The 13,148-nt window shown below is 39.7% G+C and overlaps 1 protein-coding gene across 4 annotated transcripts in view; it reads right to left on the minus strand.

Annotated features, from left to right (window-relative positions):
• LOC131253528 (regulatory-associated protein of TOR 1) overlaps positions 1-9,309 on the minus strand; it is a 40,939-nt gene extending 31,630 nt beyond the window's left edge. For 2 of the 4 annotated variants that reach the window (XM_058254557.1, XM_058254555.1), the window contains exon 1: positions 8,742-9,309. In XM_058254557.1, the coding sequence (XP_058110540.1) occupies positions 8,742-9,041 (300 nt within the window). In that variant the 5' untranslated portion in view covers positions 9,042-9,309. The remainder of the gene's footprint in view (positions 1-8,741) is intronic. The other 2 variants (XM_058254556.1, XM_058254558.1) reach the window with 2 other exon arrangements.
• Positions 9,310-13,148: the final 3,839 nt, after the last annotated feature.

Genomic DNA, 13,148 nt, shown 5'->3' on the forward strand with positions numbered 1-13,148 from the left:
AACAATATCAAGTCTGTATGATTTCTACTTTCCTTTTGCCTAAATCAATTACACAATGATGTTTTGTGGGTTTTTTCCTCAACTAAAGTACATAAATGGTACAACTCAACAAGGCATGACTCAAACAAATCTTGACTGATTCAGCTAGCCTTACTGTGTATGTCTTGTCTTGGCCATGGTAGAATAAAACACTGCAATGTTACTGCCTATGGATCTCAAAAATGGATTACGCACTCTGCTGTCACCTTCAAAAGACTTGATAATAGGATCCTTCTAAAAACTGCATAAACGAGCCTGATACCCAGGTAATGGAATAATGTTAAGCAGAGATATTCCCTTCCCTAAGATTTGAACTCTAGACCTATAGGTGTTTTGAAGTCTAAACCCGTCAATTATTTAGATTTATGCTTCTTTTTATGGACAATGAAGCTTGCTTTAAAGAAAACTAAGAACGATGCAACTTACATGACTCTGCAGTCTGCACCCTTTAGGGTGGCCTGCAAGGGATCATACAAGGCTACAAAAATGGGATGTTTTGCCGAGCCATGACATCTTTGATTTCATCTAAAATAAGCCTAGATGCCAGGCTCAATTGATATTTCCGCAATCCAGTCCAACATCTCATAAGAAGAGGTTTGCATTGCACCACTACCAGATCTTGTAGTAAGTTGGAAATAATTCTAAGGCCTTCACGCATCACATTTGCTTCCACTATGTTGATGCATACTTCCACCTGAAGAAGCCCCAAATCACACTATGTTGGCCATCCTGATCATCAGCCAATCCCTAGACCTCCCTCCAAGGCAGACAAGAATCCCTCGACACTCAACTTTAGCTTCCAACAACCTGAGAGCAAAATGAGCTGCTTAAGATTTCTTTGGATGGAGGAAGTGTAATCAGGGCTTCTTTCCACTTGGAAGAAACTGATGCCGCCACTTACTTTAAATTTCTCTCACTCAAGGGCCCATCCTATCAAGTAGCTTCTAAATTTCTGCTATTACTTATTACCTTATGCACCAACCACACTTTATCTTCAACCATATCCGTCTATTCACTATTACCAAATGCCCCACAAGATGGCAGCTGGGAGCAATTGCCACAATAAGTTATCTCTTTCTCTGAACAGACCTCCATGCCATCCTTCAAAAATCTATGCCACTTTCTTTTGAAGAATCCAACACACCTCAAAAAAGGTAAAAAGAGAACCCCAAATTTCAACAGACGCATTACGACCCACGAGAAGTTGAACAACAGATTCCTCCATTTCTTGGTGCATGGTACATATATTCGGAAAGTTCCTGTGATGAAGAGAATCCAATGTGAGGATACATTTGACGAGTGTTGTACAACAGAAAGAGGCAACCTTAGGAAGGATTGGTTTACAGCAAATGACCCACACAGAGGATTAGGCCTCTAAATCTGGCAATGAAATACAAAAAGATTGGCATTGTCCAAAAACAATCCATAGGAGGGTTTCAGCAGATTCCTCCACTTCTTTGCACGTGATACATGTAGTTCAGAGACTGAAACCTTCCATTGGAGGGTTTCAGCAGTTTCTTTGCACATGATTCCCCACTGGACTTGGCAGTGTTCTTCCACACAAACCATCTCCAGCAAAAACCCATCCCTATAACTGGGTAACCAATCCATTTCCTTGACCCTGTATTTACTTTGGTTTGGATAAGCTTCCTCCACAAAACCTCTTCAACTTCAAAGCACCTCTGCCATTTTGAGAGGGAGCCCAATTTCTTTATTCAATGCTTCCTATAACCAAAACGGCCCTCCATTTACAAATTACGATATTTGGACTAGACTCCATTGAACCAAGCTATATTGTGTTCTCTTCCCCTTGCTTGCCATGAAGAGTCCCTTTGAATTCTTTCCAATCCTTTCACCACTGAAGATGGGATTTTTAAGAGAGAAGGTAATAGGCTGGAAGGTCAGTCAACAAAGATAAAGTCAGCGTAATCCATCCCCTAAAGGGCAAGAATCAATGTTTCAACGACACAAACTTCTTTTGAAATTTTCCACTATAGAGTCCAAAATGCCGGGACATGGGGCTTAACACCACGAGAGAGAACCAAAAACATGAAAGGCCACACTGACTAACCCTACAGCAGGGTTTACAAAATCATCTGACACAACTCGGTTCAATCCAAGTAGTTTCAATCTGAATTGATACGAGTCACCAGCACAAAAGAAGACCGAAACCAATTGAAATAGACTGAGATGGACCAATACGGGGTGAGTCGTACTAGCTTCCATCCCCAAGTGAGTAGCACACCAAAACCGATATTTAAACCCATGCACCCAAGGATAGTAGTGAGAGGCACCTCAAGGATCGAATCAATACCCAACCTTGATAAGCATTTTGTTGAGGTTAACTTTGCAACCCAATAACCATTCAGACCATATAGCTTTTCATATTGGATGCTAAAAGAAGCATGCATATGGATGTGCATGTGTGTGCATGCGTCGTAGATGAGATAAAGATTCATGCAAATGGCAAAATGCAGAACCATACAATTGTATACAGCTGTATAAGCTATAGTCACATTAAGTGTGAAGTGAAGCAGATACAAATTCGGGTATGGAAGCGGGGTAGTGTCTGTTCCAAAACGTAAACAAGTAGAGATACGTAGGAAGCATGAGCAGGGAGGAGAGTTGGAAGCATGATTTGAAGCGGTAGCAACGCCTAGTTAAAAGGATCCTGCAACTAAGGTATAAACAACCGTATGGCCATGTACACAACCCTATAAACTGCATGCTTGTACTTTCTTTTAGTAAACATGTAAAGGGAGTCTCTTTAGGAAGAGGTTCCCTATTTTTAGAAATCAAGCAGTATCAAGAATTCTTTTAAGATTGCTTATTATTTTTTGAAGTGGCATCCTTCTTTGGTTGTCATTTATTGGAAAGTACAGATTGTGTGGTATTTAGTATAGATTTTGAACCAAAAAGGAAAGCCTTACGCTCAGATTTATATGTGGGAATTAGCCCATAAACAAGTGATTGGAATGGTCATTTTGAAAAGAAAAACTGCAGAGAAGAATCATCTTTAATGGTAGCAGACTTAAGGGAGAAACTATCCATCTTTTGTACATGTTACTGTGCTCAGATTGCTCTGGGTGATTTCTGACTCTACAATCTGGCATGCGGATGTTAACTTTCTGGAACTAGTTCTTTTGAATCTAACTTGCATAATAAAGAGTCATCTAGGAATTGGAGATCTGAGATGCCATAGGAGGATTGCCAACCTCAATTGCTATAAGTTAACTGCACAGCTCACCTATGCAGAACATCCTACTAAGAGCCCCTGCCACAGTCATGAATAAAAACAGTGATAGTGGATCGCCTTGCTGAAGCTCCCATACTGAAGAAACCAACCAGACTACCATTGATCAACACAGAACTACAATGTTGACAAGCATTCCAGTATCCAGCAGCTCCACCTTTCTTTCGAACCCAGACAACACAACAAATAGGCAACAACATCCAAATTGGCATGGTCATATGCTTTTCCCATATCGATTTTAAAGGAATTCCCATTTCCCAACTATTTCCATCTTTCTTTTATATGGACATGTTCTTTTCCAATAAGAGCCCTATCTAGAATTTGCTGCTCATGTATAAACAGTTAAACACCCCTGAAACAGGGAAATAAGCTCATACAAAGACCTTCAACACCTATTTGCCAACATTTTAGCAATAATCTCATAAAGACTACTAATTAGTCATTGAAGTTTTCTGCCAAAATTTCTTCAGATCATATGATCCCTTTCTTAGGGAAGAAGGTGATGCCTTTTACAGAAGCTTGCCAAATCACAAAACTCTTTCATAACCTCACAAGATCCTCCTTGATCATGCTACAACATCTCTGATAAAAGGTCCCCAAGCCTTGGCCCCATCTTGAATATCATCTAGATTTGGTGTTCCCCGAGATCCCTCTCCAACCAATCAGCTTTACTGGAAGAAATACACTTATATTATAAACCATCTATATTAGGATAGGAGAGTTTTTCCACTAGTAATTGATGGTTTTATTAAAAAGCAAAAAGGGAAAAAAAAAAAAAAAAAAGAGGGAGGGTGAGTAATAACAAGAGATTATCCCATATCCTCCTATACAAGAGGAACAGAATTCCCAAACATATCCAAAATATATTGCATAGCACCAACAATTAAAATGCATGTTCCCCAACACCCAAGAGATGAACCTCCCTCTGGTTTTCTGAAAGACCATATCCAATCAAAGCTGCTTTGTATGAGGTCCTATTGTTGCATTCTTCCAAATGGACCAAAAGACTGATCAAATTGAAATTTTCCATAGACTTCTTATCCTTCAGCTACATCCGCATTCCACCACACTTGTCAAAAAAAAAAAAAAAATCCACATTCCACTGCTGCATTTGCTTATCTTTTGTTCTTGAAGTTGAACAGATTCATCACAAATACTATATTCTAAAACATAAACTTAGGTGTTGTTTGATTTTTAATTTACCTGAGTAAATACCTGGAAATAAGTAATTATGACTTTACCTGTTTGAAATCAGCTTGGAATTATGTCTCGAAAATCAGTCCACAAAAACTATGTTATTACTGATTTAAATTTATGGGCCCCATCATGATGTATATGACTTATCCACACCATCCATCCTTTTTAACAGCACATTTTAGGGCATGAGTCCAAAAATGAGGCAGATTCAAAGCGCAAGTGGACCACAGCTTAAAAAACAATGATCTTAAAGATGTCAACCGTTGAAAGATGTTTTCTCCCTAGGGCCCACATTGATGTTTATTTGTCATCCAACCCATTCATAAGGTCACATAGTCATGGATAAAGGGAAAACAAAAATATCAGCTTGATCCAAAACTTTTGGGGCCCTCGAGAAGCTTTCAATAGGAGTTCAATTCCCATTGTTTCCTGTGGTGTGGTCCACTTGAGCTTTGGATCTGCCTCGTTTTTCCTCTCATTTCCTAAAATGAGCTGGCTGAGGGGATGGATGGTATGGATAAGGCACATACATTATAGTGGGCCCCACGGATTAAACTTTTTCTCCTCAGGTTACATGAGGAGTGCTATAAATGAAGGGAGTTGTCAACGTCACCTTGAAAATCCAGCCGGAAACATAAAGGTAAGTAATTATTACCCATTTACCTTGAATTACCACCGCAATTAGAAAATCAAACAGCCCCTTATAGTAAATACTATTTGGGCTAAAAACCCAAATTGTAAATTGTTATATGGTAGCCATGCTAGGGTTACTTTTCTCGGCATAGCATTTCACAGATCTAATAGAAACAACAATTGGTTTGATCGAAGTGATTTTTGAGATGGATGGGCTATCAAATGCGGACCCACATGATTTAAGGTCCAATCACTGACCCTATCTAGTATAATTAACATGGCCCATCCATTTTCCAAGCCATTGCTTCATTAGCATCATCTTATCAAAGTAATTTTAAGAGGGATAGACAAGCAAAGGTAGGCCCAACATGATAGAACATTATTAGACCATTTTCGCAATAATAGGTATGGATGATCAATTTCCTATCCATTCATTAGATGGCTAGGACCCGTCACGGTTTGGGCGAACGGCTTCGATCATGGGTTTGCTCCCCACAGACACGAGTTCGAGACCCCTCCCCATGGATTACTTGATGCACGTGGTTAGCAAGTGATTGTGTGCATCCGCGAGGAATAGTCTCGCCTTAAAGGGGCAAGGACACCACGTCGTAGGATCATTCGATCTGATGAAAGTGATGGAACTTTTCCGGTAAAATAAATGTGGATTGTCCATTTCATAGACACTGATTAGATGGTTAGAATCATCAATCATAGTGATTTTTTGAGAGATTGGCAATCAAAGTTGGGGCCCAAGTCTTGGTAGTCCAAATCAATGACCGGACCTTTTCTAGCATAATATGGAGCGTCTAGTTTTTTTTTATAAACATTGATCAGATGGTTCGTATCATCCCATCAAAGTGAGTATTGAGCAGGAAGAGATAAAAAAAGGTGGGCCAATCGGACAATCATATCGTAATTAAAAGATGCCATCCATTTTCCTAGCCACTAAACCAATGGTTAGAATCATCAGGCCGAATTGATTTTTTAGTCAGAAATAAAGGTAGAACTCATAGTGGATTGTCGATACCAATGATCAGACATTTTCTTATATGATCAATCAGGACCGACTTTTTTTGCTATTGCTCAAAGGCAACTTGTCCATTTAAATTGATTGTTGAGAGTGGACGGCATTGTGGCAATTCAGGTAGGCCCAACATGATGGAAATGTTCTCACAAACCAAACTACAGACTTTTTGCAAGAAAACCTCACAATGCAAACCAAAGAAAATTTATACATCCCCAAGATTCTGTATGGAAATCCAATCTGCCAACCACCCATAGAAAATATAAATAAATAAATAAATAAAAGAACTCCAATGTGCTAACCAAATAGAATTTAGACAAAACACTAAACCAATAGTAACTTTTATAAGGAACATAAAAATAGGGGAATGAATTCCCAGCAACCCAACAGCCCCCTTGGGAAACATTGTACATGACCATACTTATTTTAGCCACTCCTTGTCATACCCGAGAACATGGATTTAGAGATTTTAATGTACTCGCTCCAGTATTTGAAACTCATAACTATATTTAATATGTACAACTTCATTGAAAAGCTAGAATTTTTTAGTGATATAACTTCCTTACAAGATTACATACTTATTTCTCCATGCTAGTAAATGCACCCAAATACCATCAAATTGGCTCATCTTCGTCTAGTACACTAATAGTTCGATTGTGGAAGTCAATTCGACTAACAAATTGAAGCTAGAATTTTTTAGCGATATAACTTCCTTACAAGATTACATACTTATTTATCCATGCCAGTAAATGCACCCAAATACCATCAAATTGGCTCATCTTCATCTAGTACACTGATAGTTCTTGTGGAAGTCAATTCGACTAACAAATTGAGTGGACTTCTTTCCTTGATAAGAAAGGCTGGAGATTCTCATTTCTTCTTGATGAAATCCACAACTTCTCTTTCCTTTTGTATGCATATTTTAATCATTCTCTAAGAGAGTACAATGATGATATTGCTGTTTTTTACTTACAGATGGAATAGCGAGAGGGTGGCTCATGCTTGAAAAGTCTCTCAATAAATTTCTCATTCATAAAAAAAAAGAGGGGGGAAAGGAGTCCATGACAACTATGATTGCTTTATTGTCTCATCTGGCTCTGCATAGTCAAGGATCTAAAGAAGAGGCACTCTGGGGATCTCAACGAGATTCCATTGTGGAAATAGCTTAAGCAGTGGTTTCGAAATGCGACTCACCAGGGGACTGAAAATGGTACAACTCACCCTGTATTGGTCGGTTTGGTCACGTATCGGTATGGTGACATGTTCGGTTTCAAACAAAAAATGATACAAATCTGACAATACCGAGTCCTATCAGATGATATTTAAAACCATGGGATGGGGTTGTATGTTCCAAAATAAATGGATGTGAAATAGAGTAGAGAGAAGTGTTGCCAGAAATGGGTTGTGTTTGGTGCAATCATTTTCTAGCATGTCTAACACGGAAGCAATGTTGCTTCTTGTTGGATTGGATGAACTCTTTGCTTTATATCCCCCGTCCACTACGTCCCTTTCTTCTTAGCAATTTATATATTCAAAAAAAGAATCGCCTAGAGTAAGGAATTGGATACATACGTTTTATTGTCGATCATAATACAGTGATAGAATATTTGTTGCTGCCAATAAATAATCATAAAGGCAATGATGGAAGTAGCATAGAGAGGCATTCTGCTTCATATTCCAACAGAATCTATCTCACTATTTCAACTATCAATGTATGGTTACGATGGGAAGGGCATTAGTTCAGGCCATTCATACACAAGTAATCAATAGTAATTTTGACAGCAACGCCTATGACCAAGCATTATCAGTTGTTCCCTTACAGACTTCCCTAGCATAGCCAATTCCTTAGGTGATAAGCAGCACCTCTATGGCAGGGTACTAGGTGCATTCAACATCTCCAATCTCACCAATTAGTGGCTGTTGAAAAGAGTACTGAGTACTCATTTACAATGTATTTGGGCATTCAAGCAACAGAAATTTCCCACCCAAATCAAGAGAGTAATTTCAAGTCCTACTCAAAATTAGATTCAGAAAATTACCTTCTTTGCAAATTGTAAGAAAGAAAGAAAATGTGTGATGCCCAAACAGCCCATTCTTCATATTGGAAGTAAAAGCTTATTGATCCACCCAAATCCCAATTCGGAAAACATCATAATGTGTCCTTTCCAAATCTAGAAATAATCAAGGTGAACTACAAGATCATCGACCTTGTAAGATGTTCTAAAGCAATTCACATCTCAAGAACAACATGGCTCCTCTACCAAATCCGAGCTTTCCATCAGTATTTCTTATTCTATTCTACATTGCCCTAATTTCTCAACGAGAAATCATCTTTCCTATCGTTTCCCTCTTACCTAACAAGACAACATATATTCGGAAATCCTTACCAGCGTGCTAAAATCACAAGAACACCCGCCCCCTTTGATAGATGCAACCACCCTTTCTACTTTTGGTAATAAAACAGTACAAAGATGCACCATTGCATCACCAAAAGTAGAAAAAGCTAAGGGTACACTTATCAATCAGTGCCGATGCAGATTCCAATTCCTGAATAACAGAAACCCAAAACAACGCAAACAAAGAATCAAATGTTACCCGGTCCTTTGGCCGCCATTTCGAGACCGGCCCGCTCTCTGAAGGCCCGGACGGCAAGCTATCCTCAAACCCTTCATGACGCAGCTCACAAAACACCACCGTCTGCGGCAAATACGCCATGCACGTCATCGTCGTCACCGCTGTCACATTACTGCTACTGCTCGCACCGTCCGATTCCCTCCTGGAGCCACTCCCAAAATCCCCATCGTCTGCACCAGTGCCCGAGCACTCATCAAGATGGTTCGAGACGGAAACCGTAGATTGAGAGAATCTCGACGCCATCAGATCTCCCAATGCCATCAAAAAATCCACCAAATTACAAATTGTGAGAGAGTGTGAGAAACGCAGAGAAATCGAAGCTAATCGACGAAACCGCTGAACCAGCGGCGCATCGAGATTAGACGGACGAAGGAGAGATAATCCAGCTTCTCTCAAACCCTAGAAATCTAGCTTCTCTTTGAAACCCTAGAAACCCTAGGGTTTTTGGAGAGAGAGAGAGAGAGAGGATTTTTCAATTTTCGATATTTTCTCTTTTATCGGTTTCGGAGTTCCAAACGCGAGGGTAATATCGGGAGGCGGCGATCCGATACGAGAGGAGGGTTGTTTATTATATACAGGCCTGCCCGGGCTGCCCGAAACGTTGCTGGAGGACAGCTCAGCAGCCATGCCTGGCGCTATAGAGCTCTTCTTTTTTTTCACGTTTGGTAATATACATCTCGACGTATTGCCGTGTTTTTACATCGTGAATTTATCCTTTAGATCTTGTATTGTCTTCCAACGATCTGAACCGTTTACATGATGGGAGTCATTTGGATTATCCGTTAAATTGAGTAATTAAAGTCCTATAAAACTAATATTTTATAAAATGATCAATATTCAAAGAAAAAGTTCTTAATGAAGAAGAGTCCTGATATTTTGATTTTGAAGTCTTTTCTTTTATTGATAAGTCCAACATTGTTTGTGAGTCCCATCATTTAAACGGTTTAGATCATTACAAAATGACTCCAAATGTAACAGATGCGTATACGCGATACATCGAGATGTACTGTAGCAGACATTTTTTCTCTTTTACTGGGACCTTGCTGCGGTGTATGGATACTCGCAGAATAGAAACTCCAAACCTGCTCTCGGCATGTGCGCCAGTACGGCACATGCTTGAGAGATCCGGTCTGATAATCGCGTGGGACAGATCGATCATGTATGTTCTTGTACGATAATTGTGCTGTCTGATGTAAATCTAGCTATGTGTGTACATCAAATACTGACCGTTGGTTGGATGATAAACCATATATTTTCCAAAAAAATTGATTCGTTGACAGGCATGGTTGGCACACTGATACCTAGTTAGAGATTGAGTGTCATGTCAGGGGCTCCATGGGCCCACCATGATGTGTATACTATATCCGTGCCTTCCATCCATTTTGAAAGATCATTGTAGTCATGAGCCCAAAAAGAATTAGACTAAAGGGTAGGCAGGGGTGTACATCCAGCCGAATTGAGTCAAGTTGGCCTCAACTCGGCTCAGCTCGGCCACCAGCTGACCTCTGCTCAAACTTGGCTCGGCTCAATTCGGTCAGCAACTCCAACCAATTCAAGCCAAGATCAAATCGAGTTCACCAGCGCAGCATTTTCACAAATATTTTATGCAAAATAGTAGTAAAGGTTTTTTAAATATTTTATCAAACATCTTCTAAACAACATAAAAAAATCATATATATATATTTCATATGCATACCTTCTTTGTTACAAGCCATACCTTGTTGAGTCATTTTATTAAACACTTGGTGAGCAATATCAATATTAAAGTAATTGAGTCACTAAAATAGTTTAATTTGAGTTTGAATCAAGCTAGGTTTGAGTTGAATTGGGACCAACTCGAACTCATTTTCAAGCTTAAAAAATCAGCTCAACTTAGCTCGAACTCAACCTCTAACCCAATCAAATTGGGCTTTTCCGAATTGAGTCAAGCGAGCTAACTGAGTTGTTTATGTTCACCTCTAATGATTGGGTGTACAACACCGTGGGAAGCAATAAGGATGTAAAGCTTACAGTTGAAAACTCCCCAGTGAGTAGGCCTTTGGAAAGTTTTCAATGATAGGAATTTAATTCTCATTCCATGTGGTGTGGTCCACTTGATCATTCAATCTTTTTTCTTTTGGGGCTAGTGCCATGAAATGACCTTCCAAAATAAATGGACGGCATCCATAAACCATGTACATCATGGTGGGTCCCATGAATACCTAACAGGACAGTCCATCTCTAGCTAGGTCCACCGTATGAATGACTGGAAATTCACCTTACATGGGGGAGTGGTACGGACGCCGATTGTAGCCTGGAAAATGTAATATACAGGGGCAGCTCATCTATGGTACGCACATGTGCGTCAATCCAGACCGTGTGGGCCCATTGTCGATGGAGATTGGTCCTGGAGCCAGATCCATCGAATTCTGTCCATTCGTTTGGGAGCAATCAAACGGATGGTTGGAAAGAAACCAACCAGTCGTCCATATTTCAAAACCATAATCCGATGAGTAAGATTGTTAATCCAAATTCAGATCCAAGATTTGGATGGACTGGATGATTTTTAGAGAACGAGTTGCCATTATTCGACGGGAGCCGGCCTCACCCAAGACGTGCGACTCTTATTGTGGGATCCACAACGTATGCATTCTATATCCAGGCCGTCCAACCGTTTTTTCATATCATTTTAGGGAATGAGCCTAAAAATTAAGAAGATCCAAATAGCAGGTGAACCATATTACATGAAACAGTAGTGATTCAACTTCCTGCCATTAAAAACTTTTGATGACCCATGTAATTTTTATTTTCCATCTAATATGTTAATAAGGTCACATAAACCTACACGAAGGGAAAAAAAACAAATAGAGAAAGAAAACAAATATCAACCTGATCCAAAACTTATGTGGCGCATCAATGGTCAATCACCACTGTTTCCTATAGTGTGGTCCACTTGAGATTTCGATCTATTTCATTTTTTCCTCATAATTTAAAATAGCCTTGAAAAACAGATGGACGGCGTGGATATAGAATACATAAATCAAGGTAGGCCCCACGGTAAGGGCCGCACCGTCTCGGGTGAGGGAGTGGCCGCACCGAATCCTCTCCCTTATTTGGCAGGGTGTTGCCAACTCACACCGTAGCCTATATATTGAGAAAACCATTATACTCTGGCCTAGTGTGATAAATGATACGCAGGCACTTCAAAATTACTGGAAATTGCACGCATGGAAAACAAAAAACAAAAAATCGTACTTATAAGTGACGGATTAGATATATCATGAACCAAAAAAAAAAGAAATTTGCTTATTTGATTGGTGGACATTTATTGGACGGTACAAAATGAAAAATAAAAAACCCGAATGGTCCCATTTCCATGAACAAGTGTCTACCAATCAGAAGCTACGACCATTGAAGAACTCTGATTTTGAGACTGTGAACTAGTCAAAGTGGGTCCCACAATTTCATCGATTTAACTTGAGTTAATAGTCACGTGCACAATTCCTAAGGGCACGTGTACCAAGCTTCATGTCCGCCAGAGTATCATGGATCTCCTCATCAACCGAGGAATTACAGCTTACGTCCATCATGAGTGAATAGTATCCCGTGCACTCAGCCACGGTGCATTGATCTTATCTGGCCATTTCATGTGAGTCAGACAACATTCTCACGTGGAAGAATCTATCCATCACATCTTTGATGTTTCTTGGACGGTAGCTGTATTTTTCTCCGTACATTTTATATTTAGGACATTGATCAAAGGTTTTAAAACCTCTTATCAGCAATAATTTTGACGAACCGCTCATTCGAATCAGTGCCCACAATATCAACGGTCTCGATGATCCGATCATAAGCCTCATTTGTACGTGCTGCGGTGCATGAGGACATTGTTCACGTCATGGTCCATCAGGACTTTATATTACCGGAGAGGAAATTTTTGATACTCCGACAGAATGTGATGATACGTGGGCATTTAAAATTTGCATACGTAGCATGCAAGTCATTCAAATTAAACTGAAAAATGTAAATACCCAACGGTCAACAAACAAGTGGCCATGATAATCAGAGGCTGGCATTGCCCAACCATTTTTGGATTTTAACTTAGCGAGGGTAGGTCAATATTTCTGTCCGTCCACTTGAGTTGTTGTACACCCATCCATGATTTCTGAATGCATGCATATCAACCGTCATACTTAGCAGTAGTATTAAATAACTTCCCGTTCATTGTATATAGGGTATTCTCGGACAATAAATCTCACCGTTTACCCAGTGGTTATTTTGAATGCAACCAAGCTTTACTTTCCAACCCTAAACCAATTATTTATGGACACACTATTTGTAGGCAAAAATACGCTTACTCCGCGAGGTATATTTATTTCACCCCCTTAT

The sequence above is a fragment of the Magnolia sinica genome, chromosome 8 (genome assembly GCF_029962835.1).
Source record: "Magnolia sinica isolate HGM2019 chromosome 8, MsV1, whole genome shotgun sequence".
Classification (NCBI taxonomy): Eukaryota; Viridiplantae; Streptophyta; class Magnoliopsida; order Magnoliales; family Magnoliaceae; genus Magnolia; species Magnolia sinica.